This window comes from Prinia subflava, chromosome 6, assembly GCF_021018805.1.
Source record: "Prinia subflava isolate CZ2003 ecotype Zambia chromosome 6, Cam_Psub_1.2, whole genome shotgun sequence".
Lineage (NCBI taxonomy): Eukaryota > Metazoa > Chordata > Aves > Passeriformes > Cisticolidae > Prinia > Prinia subflava.
In genome coordinates, this window is record NC_086252.1 from 6,892,380 (window position 1) to 6,908,364 (window position 15,985).

Sequence of the window (15,985 nt, forward strand, 5' to 3'; positions counted from 1 at the left end):
TCAGGACAGTGGTGAGCTCTAAATCCTGCGAGTTTAGCATTGTTAGGGTTTTTTCCTCTGAAATGTTGCTGGCAATGGTGTTTCAAAAAATTCTGGGGCTTTTGGGGTTAGAGGAAAAGAGAAACTTGTGGCATTCTTCAAGCTTTTTATTAAATCTCTAGGGACTGTTTTCATTTCACATAGTTGTGCAGAACAAAGTGAAAACCTGGATTTTTATTGAGAAAAGACTTGAACAACTTGCAGGGCTTAGAGTTGTCACCCTTAGGATCTTTATTCTCAATTTAATAAGCCTTATCTTAGTACCCACAGTATCCCCTGCTGTTTTATGTCACACGGTTTTTGCTTAACTTTACACGGAGTAAACCTCCGGTGTGATATATTTTATCGAGTAAACCTTAAAAATTATTAGATGGAGTGTCGTGCAATGAAAACAGAAGTTGGCTGCAATTTTCTGTGATAAATCAGAGCCCACAATTGCAGGGTATTTATCTGAAAAGCCTGAAGTCAGTAAACCTTGATGTCTCGGCCAGGCTGGTCGTTAATGTTGGGCAGCGATAAATCCTGCGGGTGTATTAACGCTCCGAGGAGCGGTGCTGCTTACTCCAGGGAGGGGTAACCTACAAGTGCAGCAGTGGCAGCGGTTTTGGAGCCCTGTGTAGGGGAATGCTGTCAGGAGAGAGGGAAAAAGGTGGAGGAGCTCCACCAAATCCAAATAATGATGATATTGGGAAGTGTCAGGCAAGACATGATTAATTTGAGAAGCACGTTGAGCTCTGCACAAAGGGGTGATCTCTGTCCCTCACACACAGCAGGGCTTTTTTTTCCCACTGAAACACACAGCTATGAAAGGAAAAATGAAAAATGGAATAAGAGAGTTAATGGTGGAGAAGGTCCAGAGCTGGGGGCTTCAGGAAACAAGTCCCTGACAGTGCAAGGTGCTGCTGGTGGGAAACCACCTTTATTTCATAGAATCCTGGAATGATGTAGATTGGAAAGGACCTTGAAGATCATCTTGTTCCAACCTCCTGTCATGGGCAGGGCCACCTTCCACTAGACCAGGTTGCTCAGAGCCAGCCTGGCCTTGAACACTTCCAGGGATTGGTTTGGTTTGGTTTGGTTTGGTTTGGTTTGGTTTGGTTTGGTTTGGTTTGGTTTGGTTTGGTTTGGTTGAAAAGGACTGAGAGGAGGAGAAGTAACCTGAATTTGGCATGATTTTAATAGCACTGAATTGTCTGTCTCCTGGACAAAAACTGTGTTGAACACAGTCCTCAGGCAGATAAGTTCCCCATCAGGCAGTAACTAAATCATTTGCAGGCTGGGTTACCACACTGCTCACCAGGACCAGAGTCCAAGGCGAGATCCGGGTTGGCTGATCCGCGGCTTTCTTGTGGGGCTGCCCTTCGTCCGTCAGGGATGTTTAACTTGTAAGAAGTAATAAGCTTAATAGGTTGACTTTATTTAATTATTAATGATCCCTTTCTGTCCTTACAGCTCATAAAACATCCTGTAGGTTGGCAAAACACTCATAATATTGATCAGGAGCCAGAGAGATATTTATTTCCTCTTTGCCCCGGTGCGCATAAATCGCGGTCCGTTCCCTCGGCAGGCGGGATTTACAGTGGACCCGTTTCTTCAAAGCTCTCCGTAATTAAGGAATAAATACCCATCGGTCTTTGTTTGCTGTCTGGAGCCCTCTTGTTTGCCAGGGACCTGGATATTCCCGGTGGGCTCGTGCCTTCCCCCTTAGCAACGCGGCCGGGCGGAGAAGGCATGCGGGGCGCGGAGCCGCTCAGCTGCTCAGCGCCGCCTTTGCAATGCAGCAGAGGGGTCTTCTCCTGCAGAGAGAGAGGAAGCCCCTGTGTTTTCTCAGCATATTGTTCCCAGCTCCTCTTCCATGCCTCTCCTCCCAGTTCCTGCTTTGCTCGGGGCAGGAAGGCACTTTGCAAATTCCTTGCTGCTAGCCCCTTTCTTCTCGCCCTCTCTTCTTCTCCCCCCTTTTGCTGTTGCAATTAAAAGCATCGTGAACCTTCCTCCAACATTTCAATCCCATCCCCGTCCCCCCCCCACGATGTTTTCCTTTTACCCATCCCAACACTGCATCACCAGCTCTGTCCAAAGCAGTGCCATTTACTGGGATCATCACAGAGGGGGTTGTTTAATCGGGAAGCCCCAGCACATCCAGCTGCCCGGCGCCGGTCATTAGGTGATGTGTGCTCCTTGTGTGCTGGACCACGAAGCTAATGACACATCCTGGGGGTCTTCCAGGAGTTTGGGAGGTGCAGTGGGTTAGATTTACTTCATTTTCTTGGAAGAGACACATTAACCTTGTCAGCTGGCCAACAGGAGAGGAAATTTGGCAGAGCTCTTGCTGAGCTGGCCAGGTTACCACGGCGTTAAAGGGTTGTACTTCAGTGAGCAACCAGAAATGGCAACACACGGGCACAGCACCTGCACAGCGACCGTGGAGACACCACTGAGAGGCCTCCTCTCTTACAGAATTAGTTCCTTTAGCAAGAGAGAAGAAAGGATGAAAAAAATTCAGGAGCTTTTCAGAGTGTTGTCAGAGGTGTGGAGGATAAAACTTCAAAGTGTCTGTAAGAAACCTGCTCTTATTTCTGGTGGTAGGAAATCAGTGCTGTGCCATGGTAAATACCTGCTGTCCATTGTCTTTCTAATTCAACCTTCAGAATTTGATCTAGCTTTTTAACAAGTGGTGAGTAACTCTGGATAACGACACGACGTTTTAGTCATCCTTTTAGTCACGCTTTGGGAAGAGCAGGGCTGCTCTTGCTCCAGAGCTGTGGAATTCTGATGGCAAGTTCCCAGGCTCTCCAGCCACGTGCTGTTGCCTGCTCAGGCAGTGCTGGGTCATTGTATGAGCAGGACTTTTTTCCCACCCTGCACATCCTCTTCGTGTTTGCCTCCTGATGTCACTCCACCAAATATCTGTGAGGGACAAACGGAGGTAAAGGCAGAGGTGAATGGGAGCAAGGAGGATTCGCGATGGAGAGTGGATACCAACAGGGTGAGGCTTCTGTTGGGGTTTGTAGGGCAGAAAACCCAATGCACTACATGATGGGGCTGAGCTGTGTGGGATGTGGGCTCCTCAAGGAGCATCTCCAGTGCAAACCCACGGCTGGGGAGCACAGTGCAGCTCCTGGAGCGAGGCTGTGCTCAAAGCAAATCTGCTTTTCCTCTTCTCTGATGCTCCCTGCTTACCCTCCCCCCTTCCAGTGCCCAGTATTTATGTTTCCACATAATAATGATGTGATGTGGCTGGCAGAGTAATTTAAATAATTGGACATTATCTTGAGAAGCAAGCACCTAATTAGATCAAAATAAACCGAGAACTGAAATTTTCATCTGTTTCTAATAACCTTTTACCTATGTACAGTTGCTGCTGCTGCAGGAATTTCTTTATTCACACCACTGTGTGTTCTTGGGGTTCACGAGTGATGGAGACTCCTGCAGGAGCAGAGAGCTTGGTGGCACTCCTGGACAAGATCAGTGACTCATTCCTGGTTCTGTAGAGCGTTTTGCAGTGTTCCTCTGCCGCATTTGCCCCTTGTGTAACCAGTGAGGTCTGGAGTCTGTACCAGCAGATACAGATCAGGCTTTGCAGGCAGATATTTAGAGAGAAAAGGCTCAAAGAACATCTGACCTTAGAGCTCTGTTGTTCATTTCTCTAAGTTTATCTAGGAGTTTATAATTTATTCGTTTCGCTACACGAGGAGGAGGCAGCTCAGACCTTCTCCAGCATTTGATGCCATGGGGACCATCAGAGCAACATGAAGATGTTGTTTCTACAGCACACAGGTTTGATTTGGTCCTGAGACAAGGACTCCACTGTTGAAAGTTCACTGAAGGAGTCTTGGTTTGGTTTTGACAACTACAGCAGGAAGTGTCTGGTATGGAGAGGGTCATTTAGAATTGCCAGGATTGCAATTAAGGGAGGAAAAGAGGGAAATATTTACTAGCCTTTATTTTAGGGACTGGTTCAGTGTCTTTCTCCTGATGAGTTGCTCTCCCTCACACTTCGTCGTACTCTTATTCAGTTGATTTATTTAAAGGTATGTCAGTGCTGGCTGAAATGAAACACTGTGCCTCCTCTTCCTGCTTATTGCTGACCGCTCCAATAATTCATTTTTTAGCTCATTAACTAACAGGGGATGTGAGCAGTGGTCCTCCGGGGAACTGCAATGAGGTTAAGTGATCTACTGCTGACAACTCTGCTCTTGGACTGGCCTTCCTTGGGGGAAATGAAACCTCAACTAAGACAAGCTGTGGATCCCAGAAGTGAAATCGGGGCATCAGAGCAACAATTGCAGTATTTATGTCTTGTTGTCAGGGTTTCTGAGATGAATGCGAGCAGCGGAGCTACAGCTGTCTCCCAGGAAAGTCCCCAGGACTTCCCATCCAAATTAAATGGTTTGTGCCAGAGATGGAGGGAGGATGTTTGTGGACATTGGCTTTCTAGATGTCCATTGGAAAGCAGTCTCTGTGTGTTGTGTCTATCCATGAGGTAGTCCAGTGTGCTTTTGCTCTTCCCTCTGATGAGGTTTTTGTTTTCTGCTCTGAAATCCCAAGTCTTCCTTGTGCCTTCTCCTTCCTTTTCAACAGTTTGTACTGTTGAAAAAGACCTAAATCTCACTCCATACTGATGGCAGTGACGTGCTGCCCCAGGTGCCTGAGGCCTCTGAAACAACCTTTATTTTGATTTATAGTTCCACCACAACCCTTGATGTGACTCCAAAAGTGGAACTGGACCTTACTGAGTGAAGTCATTTGGTGTCTAGCAAGAGGCAGGGGGCAGCACATTCCCCTTCCTGTGAAATTAACTTTTAAAGGGTTTCCTCTTCTTTTCCCTGCCTTTTGAGGCAGTAGGACAAAACTGAGCAGGACTGGGGCATCCCTGTCTCTCTTTCTTGCATCCTTCCAGGAGCATCAGGATTGCCCACACAACGCACAGCAAATGTGAAATTCATGCTGATAGATTTGTGAACCAGCAGCCTCAAGGTCTGAGAGCCTCTGCCTGAACTCAGCAGTTACTCTCTCTATTTAACATCACTATTACAGTTTAGGCTGAATGGTGATTGGAAATGGGAGACTTGAGTCAAACAGCTTTTTTTTCTAAAAAAAAGGACTTTTTCTTGAGCCGTGGCAATCGCAGCAACCAGTGCTCTGATAAAAGCCAAGAGTTTCTCTCACTCCAAAGATGGTCTGGGGGAAAGGGGATTCATTTGCAGACCCTTGACTAAGCTAAAAAAAAACATTACTTATATATCTGAGGCATATTTTGCCTTTAGGATGCATGGACATATGAAAAATAAATTCCCAGAGCCCTGGTGTGTGTTACTGTGGATGAAGAGGACAGGCTGAATCACCTTATTTTCCAGTCTGGCTCTTTTTAAACCTGTAGTGGATGTCTTGGTTATACTCCCAATACCTCTGTGTGTGTGTGTTAAAAAACCATGTGAGATCTTTGCTAACATCCTTGAAGATAATCTAGATGGATACTGGGAGTAGTACATTCGCAGGAATGCCCATTTTATTGTAGATAATTGTGTGTTACTTTATCCCTTTCGTGGCACTGGTTCTAGTTTGGCTTTTTACCTTAAAAAAAGGTAATTAGAAAAAACATGAATTAAAGATTCTGATAACAGAACTCCTTTTCTTCCTTCTCTCCATCTGGAATACCTGCAGTGATACTCCATTTATCAGATCCTGCCATCAAAGGTTAATTTGCAACTGCCCAAATGGGTTGGGGCATGGTTTTTTTAGTGTGTCCTTTAGCTGGCAGGAGTCATTCAGAGGTTTGAGGTAAAAGAAGCACTCTCTGTGTTAATTTTCTGTTTGCACTTTTGCTCTGAAGAAAAGCCCCAACCCTGTTTGTGGGGTAAACTGTGGCCGGGGCAGGGGAGCTGTGCCTGCTTTGGGAAGCTGTGCCTGAAAGCATCCAGGCAGGTCACAGCAAGGTCACTCCACATGTCCCAGGAAATGATGCAAAACTAATCCAGATTTGCTGGTGGAAGGAGATGTTTACATAAGTATTTAAAAACAGATTAGGGCTAACCTGACACTAGATTACTGGGAGCAGTGTAAACACGGCTGAAAGGCGTAAACAGAGCTTGGCCTTTTGTACTCCAGAGGAGAGAATCTGTCACCAGGACCCAGTTGCCTGGCTCAGGTGATGTTTGTGGTTTTCACAGGCTGAGCAGATTACCTGAGGGACCTCTAAATGGGACTTTGTCTGGGGCTGGTGCTCTCAGATCATGTAATTGTATGGTAATTTTTGAAGCAGCGAGTGGAGGGCCTTGTTTGTAGTCCTTGTTCTGCTGTAACCTGATAGCACCAGAAAGCTTCTGATGGTTCTTTGATATACCAGGAGGAAAAGGTGCTTCAAAGCACTGGTTTGAATTTTGGGAAAACAAAGGGAATCATCCTTATGCCTCTGGGAACATCACTCAACTTGGAGAGGGACAAAGCCCCCATTTCGTTACTTCTGGTCTGGGGTGCAGAAATTGGGTGCATTTTTTTTCAGTGTATTTTCCAGCCTTAAAGTAGAACCTGGCTGCTCGTCATGTCTTTGGTCTTTGTGACAGCGAGGGCTCTTGCCCTGACCTCTTGCTGGCCCAGGGATTTTTAAGACCTCCTGCCTGCTGTGATCCTACAACCCCGTGGGCACAGCATCCATCAAGGAGGATCTCGAGCACTGGCTCAGGAACAGTAAGGTGGACGGCACAGATATTGCTAAAAATACAAGGTTTGGGTGAACCTTTCCTGAGGTTTGGGTGAACTGTTCCTGTGAGAGCTTTGAATTTGAAAGGGGAAATAATCTCCTTTTGTTGGTTGAGCACTCTTGGCTGCAACACCAGGTGAGAGTGACCTGTCTCCTCTGGCTTCCCTAGGGAAGAGAAGGAGCTCTGGATACGCGCCAAGTACGAGCAGAAGCTCTTCCTGGCCCCGCTGCAGTGCCTGGAGCTCTCTCTGGGCCAGCATCTCCTGAGGGCCACGGCCGAGGAGGACCTGCGGACGGTGATCCTGCTGCTGGCGCACGGCACGCGGGACGAGGTGAACGAGACCTGCGGGGACGGGGACGGGCGCACCGCCCTGCACCTGGCCTGCCGCAAAGGGAACGTGGTGCTGCTGCAGCTCCTCATCTGGGTACGGGCTGGGCTGGGCTGGGCCAAGTTGGGCTGGGCTGGGCTGGGTTGGGTTGGGCTGGGCTGGGCTGGGCTGGGCTGGGCTGGGCCGGGCTGGGCTGGGCTGGGCCGGGCTGGGCCGGGCTGGGCTGGGCCAGGTTGGGCTGGGCTGGGCTGGGCTGGGCTGGGCCGGGCTGGGCCGGGCTGGGCTGGGCCAGGTTGGGCTGGGCTGGGCTGGGCTGGGCCGGGCCAGGGGCGCTCAGTGGGATGGTCCGCACCCACCCCTGGACGGCTTCGTGTGTCCTGAGGCTGGGTGTTCCTCAAAGGGTGGCACCATGGAGGAGAGCATGGGAAACGAGGCGGGAGAGATTCCCTTAGCTTGGAATCCCGCTGGGGCAGCTTTTGTCCTACTCGTGTGACTCCCTCCCTCGACAAACGTTTTATCCCTACGTGGCTCAGTGCTGCCGTGCTCGTGTTGTCAGGCCGCTCTCCTGCCTGCTCCCTTGTCCTCCCTTCAATCCAATCCCAAGCCCACTCCCGAAATCCTCAGAGCACAGCTCCCAACAGCTCCCCTCCTCTCACCCCGCAGTACGGCGTGGACGTGATGGCGCGCGACGCCCACGGGAACACGGCGCTGGCCTACGCCCGGCAGGCCTCCAGCCAGGAGTGCATCGACGTCCTGCTGCAGTACGGCTGCCCCGACGAGCGCTTCGCCCTCATGGCCACCCCAAACCTGTCCAGGAAGAACAACAACCGCAACAACAGCGGCGGGAGGATGCCCACCATCATCTGAGGGGAGCTCGCGCACGTGTTCGCTGACCCGAGTCGCATCCGCAGCCTCACATTCCTCCATCCCCATCGCAGCTCCGCTCTGTGAGTCTGGTAACTCTCCTTCTCCCTTTTCCCTTGGGTGCAGCCCCAGTCCCGGGCAGAGCGTGCGGAGCGCGGGGGGCGCGGGCGCTGCCGGGCAGGCCGTTGTGCAGCGCCCGCCCCGGGCCGCCAGGGCGCGGCCGCACCGCGCGCGGCACCGGCGGCACCCCGGGGCGCCAGGGCCGGGCGGGGAGAGGCGAGCCGGGGCACGAGGAAGGAGAGACGGTGACTTTCCCTAACTGACAGTGAAGCACATCAGAACATTTCACCTCTACGGAACGCGGCGACGCCTGGATTTCCATTCTCTTCTCCTGAAGAGCTTGACGGCATAAATCAGAAGCAAGCACAGAGTTTGTCAGGTTTGAAGCTCCTATGATGGTATGTGTCAAATCAGTTGTAGCTAATCTGTCCAGGGAGAATACTGGCTTCATTACACTTGTATAGTTGAGTTCTTCCAGCATTACTGCTGTTTAATAGAACATGATTAGTCATCACGGAGAAAAAAGCATATTAGCTGAGGAGGTAGTTACATGGCACGCTTCGGTGATTGCTTGGATGTGATTGCAATATTCTTAGAAGCATCATATTATCTCAGACATGTTCTTTCGAGCCCTCGGAGCCCTCCTTTCTAAATTCACTGTCATAATTTAGTATCTGTTTAATTTTTCAGTCCAAAGAGAGGAAATGAGTTGCTGAGTGTTATTTGACTGCAGTCTCCTTGGTGTAAAAACAAAATGGAAAAAATAAATAAGAGTAAGCCTGAAACACAAAAAAGAATAATGAATACCGCTACGGAAAACAACATTTCAAGTACGTTTGGTGAAATTAATAAACGCATTAAAGGCTGATTTTTTTTTTTTAATGTTTTCAGCCAGCAGAAACAGGTTCTGTCATTTTGCCAAGGTAAATTGTGTTGAGTTTTTGGTCACTCCTGTGATGCATTGCCTAACTTATACAGATTTTTGTATTGTGTCTCTAGATTCTATGTATTTAAAACCTATTTGAATAAAAAAAAAGACCGTAAATATACATTGATTTTTTTTTTGTACAGAAAATGACATCTCTGTTAATTTATAAACTGTAATGGATGTGAACTAAATAATGTGCAACTAGTTAGGATCTGTGGGTTACAGATCATTATTGTACATTGATAATATTCCCAGCAGTGAACTCTTCTTTCCAAAGCCTGTGAGGAACAACATATCAGAGGGAGATCAGGGCACGCTTGGCACAGGGAAGAAAGAAAAGCATGAGACCTTTTAGAAAGGAAAAAAGAGGCTGTTCCTCAGCGCTGTAAATATACTTTACTCCAGAAGTCAGGAAGCTTTCACAAGCCAAGACAAAAAGCCCCATTCTGGCTGGGGGAAGCTCAGATTTGATTAAGTTCAGAATTGATAGCCTTCACCGCGGCGGGCAGGGCACGGCTGCGCTGTGCTCCCAGCCCGGCTGCTTTCGGCAAGAAAAATGGCTTGTGCAAGCAGCCTGGACAGTTCATTGCAGTTCCAAGTTTGAATACTTGATCTGATTCTTTTGGTCTTACCGGGCACATCCCAGCTCCTCCTGCTCCCCACTAGCAGGATTCTGGGGTGGGGAAGCAGAGGGTTTGGCAGGCAGAAAAGTGATTCTTTTATTGTTGTTGTGTTTTTTCGAAATGGCAATGTGGGGATGAGCAGGGTTTATCATGGAGAAAGTTGAAAACTCAACTGAATTCAATGGCAAAGGAGCAATTAGGTGAAGGCAGCGAGGTGCACACAGCATAGTCATTTGCTAATCTACCTGCTCCTGTGTATTCCCCAAGCCTTCCTTGGTGCTGTTCCTTGGGGCTCTGGGTTCCTTTCAGCACACAAATGGGAGGAGCAGTGGCTAAATAAACTGAATGTGGGCAAAATGCAAAGGAAAAATCGTGATGTGGTTATCATAAGGAAAACAAAAACAAAAAAAAAGGAAAAATGATGGATTTGAGGTAAAATTGTGGCAGAAAAATGAGCCTCAAGGCGGAAGCACAAGAATATTGACCAGCTCCTCCTCTTTGGTGGTGTTGTCCTTTTGTACTTTGTTGTTTTCTAGACCTTTGAGTATTTGGAGGGAGGGAATCTTTCTCCAGCCAGCCTGAGCTGACTGCACCACACACAGCTGATTCCCTTCCCGCTGGGATACTTCTAAATATTGTAATTTTTTTTTAATTCAGAAAAGAGGTCTGTTTGAACTGCCATTTCTCCACCATTCCTGATGGTTGGTACTTACAGGTGGTCCCTCAGGGAGGGGACAGCCCAGCTGATGTGCAGCTGAAGGGGATGCTGTGAAACCCTCTGTGTGCTGGTGCTCAGGAGCTTTGCCACAGCAGGGATTCAGGAATGGCAATCCCAGAGGTGCTAGAGCTGCCTGCTGCTCTCCCCGGGAGCATCCAGGGCATTCATATCCCAAAAACCAAGTCCAGTGTTTCAAACCCACAGTGGGCAGAGTTCTCAGTGCACATTCTGTTTCAGAGCTGGGGTTTTTTCCCTAATTGAGATTTAGTGCTCTCCTTGGGCCACCTTCCTCTGACAAGGCTGAGGGTGATGTTTGAGAAACAAGGGCAAGCAGGCAGATTTCAGATAAACAGATTACGTGGTCCTTCCCTAAAAATCTTCTGAGGGCAACCCTTGAAAAAGCACAGAATATCTTTAGGGGGAGGAAATTCCAGTGTATTACAGGAAAAAATTACGCATCCAAGCAAGCCAAGTAATACTTCAATTAATTTGTAACAGGTTGCTTTTAACCTAAACGTGGTTTTCCCATAAGTGTTGGCATAACTGTGTTGAAGCAGTGTCGATGTGGGGTCTGTGGGGAGGATTCCCAGCCCTGCACTGGGCAGAGCTCCCTTGGAAAGTCAGGAGATCCCAGGATATCCTGAGCTGGAAGGGCCCTGCCAGGTGAGGCCACCCAAGTCACTCCTTGCAGGGTGAAGGAGGAAGAAAGCTGCTCCCACCAAGGCAGGGATGGAGGAAGCTCTCCTTGGCTGCATCCTGGTGGGGCTTGGCTCTGAGAGCTCCACAGGCTTTTCAGGGCAGTGTTTGCACTTTGCAGAGGCTGCTCTCGGAGCCATCCAGGTGCAGAGTCAGGCAAGGTCTCCTGGCACTTGGAGATCCCACAGGAATCACGGTTCCCATTGCTTTCACTCCGTTCTCCCACCCCTTTCCTGCTCCTTGTCTTGTGTTTAGCCACTCTCGTTGCTTTTTGGAACCCTCTTGCCAGGCAGTTCACACCCTTTGAGCACGCTGGGAACAAAACAAGCCCTAACTGTGACCCAGTCCATGAGAAATCCCAGCAGAAACCCGGCAGCCAAAGCTGTTTTCTCTGGAGTGGTTGTCATTGTACCCCCCACTTAACCCTTCCCCTCATCCCAGATACCTTGAAATCCCCCTTCCTCTGCACTTTATCCATGACTAAAACACTCAAAGTAAGTCAGCCATTGCTGTTTCTGTATTTCCTCCTATCTTTGGCTAATTTCTGTGGAATTCAGTTGGATGTGTCACACCTGAACCTGGGTACTGCTGAGGAGAGTTCTCTTCTCCTTGTTCCTCATGAAGAAAAATAACCCAGCCCTGGGAAAATTCAGGGTCCTGTCCTGAATGCAGAGATTTGGCCAAGGGCTCCCCATACCAGATTTCCAATTTTGGTGGTAAAAAAGGAGCAGGGAAAAAAAAAAAAGCCTGGAGAACCTTGGTGCTGCTCAGAAAGCTGGGTGAGCTCCTGGGAGGTGGAGAGGATTGAAGCATTTGGGTGCAGTGTAAAATAACCATGTAAACATTACCATTGTTTGATTCACTGTCTTGTCTGCTTTCCCTCAAATTATGTGTGTTAGTGCAAAAAAAAAAAATAAAAAGCTTTAGCTGCACTTGGAGATTTCCCTGGGCCAGAGAAGGTCGAGTCATGTAGGGAGAGGAGTCGAGGTGGGAATGCAGATCCGGGCTTGGAAGTGATCTCTAGCACTGTAATGTAGAATAATTAGATTATATGGGGTTGGAATAGCTTCAGCTTTTATATTTGTATGGAGATCGGGAGAAATGAAGTAATTTGTAGTTTCTAGTATAAAGTAGTGGTAGTGGAGACAAGCACAGATTTCACAAGGGGGTCCCCAAGGGGCCCTTCCCAAACGTCTCGGGGAGCCGCCTTTGCACCTTAACAGGGATGGTTGTTGGGGTTTATTGTTGGTGAAATGGTCATTTCGTGTTTGGTTAAGTGGTTGTTGTCAGCAGGGGGCCTCGAGGGAAAGGAGGAGAGCTTTGGGGACCAAACTTTGGGGCAGCTTGGCTGGAGAGGAGACAACTTCCCCATCCTCATCTCATCATCAGGCATCTTCCTTCCCCCTCCAGAGGCTGCTGCACCGATCCTTGGGTGGGATCTCTGCCTGTTGGGCCTGGATCCTCAGTTCCACCCCTTCTGTCTTTGATGATTTGTGGGTAAAATTTTCTGCATAGAAAACCTGGTTTTGGATGTTCTGGTGTTTTCTGCACAACAGGAAAAAAAAATAAACAACAAAACCGCTCCAGAGTAAAATTCTTTTCAAGGTAGAAAAGAAACACTGAGCTACCCCAAATTAAGAGGTTCTGCTGTGAGTTTTAAGTTCTAAGCTACCAAAAAAAGAAGGTTGGCTTGAATGGTTTTATTGGAAAATAATCTCCTGTTTGAAAAAAAAAAAAAGGTCATAGAGGAAAACATCCAAAGGTGTAGATGGGTGAATTTGTTGGTTTAGAATATTTGTAGTTTTGCTTTGTTGTTTAGCATGGGCCAGTGTTTAAATATTGGGACAGTTTACCTTGAGTTGGCTGAATCTGTCCCATGCTTTAAAGGGAGGTTTGAGGGGTTTTGGCCAGGAGGGTCAGGAGCTCACATTTTGAGAGGGGAATTGCATGATTTCTAAAAAGTAAAAGGCCGGTTTGGGATATTTTTTTAGGGCCATCTTCAGCCCCAAATCCCCAAGCATGTTTCTGGCCCCGTGTTTCGTTTCAGGGTGGCAGCGAGGTGTGTGGGTGAATGAACTCCCATTATTTACTGCCATGTTCAGGGGGAGAATTCTGCTTGTGGATGGATAAAATAAAGATGTCTTTGTGCATTTCAGGAGTTGTCACCTCCTCATCTCCCCGTGCCTGCCTGTACCCCAAAGCCCCATGGCACATTCAGGCAGCAGCGGTCGCTTCTGTTGGCAGGCAGAGCCTCAGCTTCCCCTCAGCCATGGATTTTCTGGATGTGGGGTTTTTAGCTTCCAGTGCTAAGGACTGGCTGTTCTGCAGTGCTTCAGAGCCACTCATTTTTACATCTGTGTGTCCTGTAGGAAATGTGAAGAGGGGGTGGGTAGGGGACACTTGAGAGGTGTCATGGCATGCCTTGGAGACAGTGCTTGCTGGCAATGAATGCACCCTCAGCTCTTCCTCGCTTTCTAGAACTGATCCATGTGGGTTTTTTGTTGTTCCTGAGAGCTGAAGTAGCTGAAAACATTTCCCTGGTCCTCAGGAGCTGCAGGGTACGAGGAGGAAAACCCCTCACAGAGAGCTCAATCGCCTCCGTGCTGAAAGCAAACCCCAAACTCCTGCAGGACCAGGGAAGAGTTTTGATGCTGAACGTGGGGTTTTGGCACCTGCACCCCGAATGTAGGGAGTGAGCTGAGTTGAAGCAGTGGATGAAGTGCAGCCAGGGTGTCCTGAGCCCTCAGGTGTCACCTGGAGGTCACTTTGCACTTGCTATGTGCGTGTGCTGCTGCCTGCTCCTCACGCTGCGGTCAGTGGTTGTGGGAATCCCCTTGATCACCGTCAGGAGCTGGAGCCAGGCTTTGGTTGGGGGTTTCCAAAGGGGCTGGAGTCACACCTCACCTCCAGGGAGGCAGGATGGAGGACACTGGCTTGAGGGATGGAGAGGTGCAGGGAGATGAGGTCCAGGCTTGCTGCAGCCTCAGAGGTTTTTCCCAAAGTCCAGCTCCTTCAGGCTTGGGAAAACCTTGAGCTTGGCCCCCAGGACTGGAGGGGAGAAATCCCAACTCCCAGCCCTGGGGGTGAGGAGCTCCAGGGAAGGAGATTCCGAAGGCAGAAAGGACAGAGCCTTTTGTTTCAGAGGCCCTTTTTAATATAAATTGGCTTGAGACTCATCTTCGTGGCTGGGTCTGAGTGTGGGAGCAGTGGCTGCCGGGGATTCAGCGATGCTCCGGGTCCCGCTGCCTTTGGGGCTGTTAACAGGGAGATGTTTCCAGGGGAGATGTTCCTAAGAGCTGTCTCCAGGTGGGTTCTTCCCCAGGACAGCTCCTCAGCCCTCCCTCCATGTGTTCTTGGCCACGACTGGCTCCAAAATTTTGCCTGGGGGGACCTCAAACCTCAACTGCAGCGGGCTCAGGTGCTGCAGGGAATGCCTGGCCCAGCATTGTTGACACCATTTCTGGCCTGGCTTCGCTGTCTTGTCCTTGCAGGGCAATCCATGGGAAGAGGGCAGCTCTGGCAGGGCAGGAAGGAGCTGTGGAGAGGGCCATGGCTGGGTGTGCAGAATCCACATTGATGAGGATCTCTCATTCCCCGCTCCTTCAATTCCTTTCAAATGCTGTTGAAACGCACCCCAAGTGTTTTTTACTGAGGTAACCAGGGACTCAGCTGGATTCTCCACTGAATCTGCTGAGGAAATGAGGATGTACCCATCCTCTGAGGGCAGCCAGCTCCGTGCAAGCCCCAGGTTCCCAGGGTTTGGCCCAGCTCCCTCTCACTGTGTCACTGTCAGGAGCACCTTTCACTTGTAGACTGCATGTGAGTGTACAGACCGAGGGGTATTTGGGGGAGGAGTGTCTCCTAAAACACCAGGGACTCATTTTGTGGTGGTTTTGACTCAGCTTGGAATGGCCAAGGGCTCGGATGTGCAGCTCCTACTGCCTTAAAACCCCTCGGCCTCGGCAGGATTTGAGCGGATCCCAAATGCTCGGCCCTCCCCTGAGCAGCTCCCACCCGCGGCCGCCTGCAAAGGCTGGGTTTGTGTTCAGCCCCCAGATCCTTCAGGTCTTTCTGCTTTGTGGTGTTTGTCTTTCCAGTTGGGTAGGGAGGGAGCCCAGGTGAGTAGGGGATACCTGCTCGGGGTAGAGGCAGGAGATACCTAGCACATAGCAGGCTTTATAGCAAGTTTTGGGTTGTTGGGGGGGTTTTTTTGTTTGTTTTCTGTTTCTGTAAATAATAATGTATAAATGATGATGAGACAGTGTGGAAATTCTAAAAAAAAAAAGGCAAAAAAAAAAAAGGTCTTTTGTTGTTGTTTTTATATTACCTCATCCAGCAAGTTTGTTTTACAATGACTCAATGATGCTTTATTTATATTGTTTGTACTGTAATTAAACCGATTGACAAACATTTCACTTTGCTTGTTGTTTCCTATGATTTGGGTTTGATTAAGTATGCCAGTTTGTATTATGTTCCCCTTTCCTCTCTCTCTCTCTCCACGTCGAGATTTTTTGTGTCAGCTGTACAGTATTCTGAATAATTAAAAATAAAAGTAAAAAATTAAAAAAAAAGAAACAAAAAAGCTGTAAAGTACTGCAGAGAGAGGCTGCTATATTGTATAGGTCTCTTTCTAATAAAGACAAGAAAACCTGTTGGTTGCAGCTTGTTCTTCACTTGAGTCTTGGTGGTTTCATTGAGCCCCACCTGCCTCCTTCTCCTGTGGCTGCTCAGATGCTGTCACTCCTTGCCAGCAATAAAGATGAGGGATGATCCAGGACCTGGGATGTCAGAGGAGCCAGTAATGGTGCAAATTGATAAATTAAAAAGCAATAAGTCAGCTGGGTCATAATGGGTGTATATCTGAGGGTTCTGGAGGTGCCTGTGGAGTGAGTGACAGATCTCCCAGCCAAAAATATGGGAGCTTTCATTAAAAACAGTTCTTCTCCCCGAGGAAGGGAGCAGTAAATGTTGCACCTTGGCTTTAGGAGTCTCTGGAGGTGCTCCAAGGAATTAGGCTGGTAACGGTTA

General features: G+C 48.7%; 1 protein-coding gene across 6 annotated transcripts in view; it reads left to right on the forward strand.

Annotated features, from left to right (window-relative positions):
• Positions 1-15,630, forward strand: part of AGAP1 (ArfGAP with GTPase domain, ankyrin repeat and PH domain 1) — a 309,343-nt gene extending 293,713 nt beyond the window's left edge. For all 6 annotated transcript variants that reach the window (XM_063400012.1, XM_063400015.1, XM_063400014.1 and 3 more), the window contains 2 exons: positions 6,909-7,164; positions 7,732-15,630. In XM_063400012.1, the coding sequence (XP_063256082.1) occupies positions 6,909-7,164; positions 7,732-7,935 (460 nt within the window). In that variant the 3' untranslated portion in view covers positions 7,936-15,630. The remainder of the gene's footprint in view (positions 1-6,908; positions 7,165-7,731) is intronic.
• Positions 15,631-15,985: the final 355 nt, after the last annotated feature.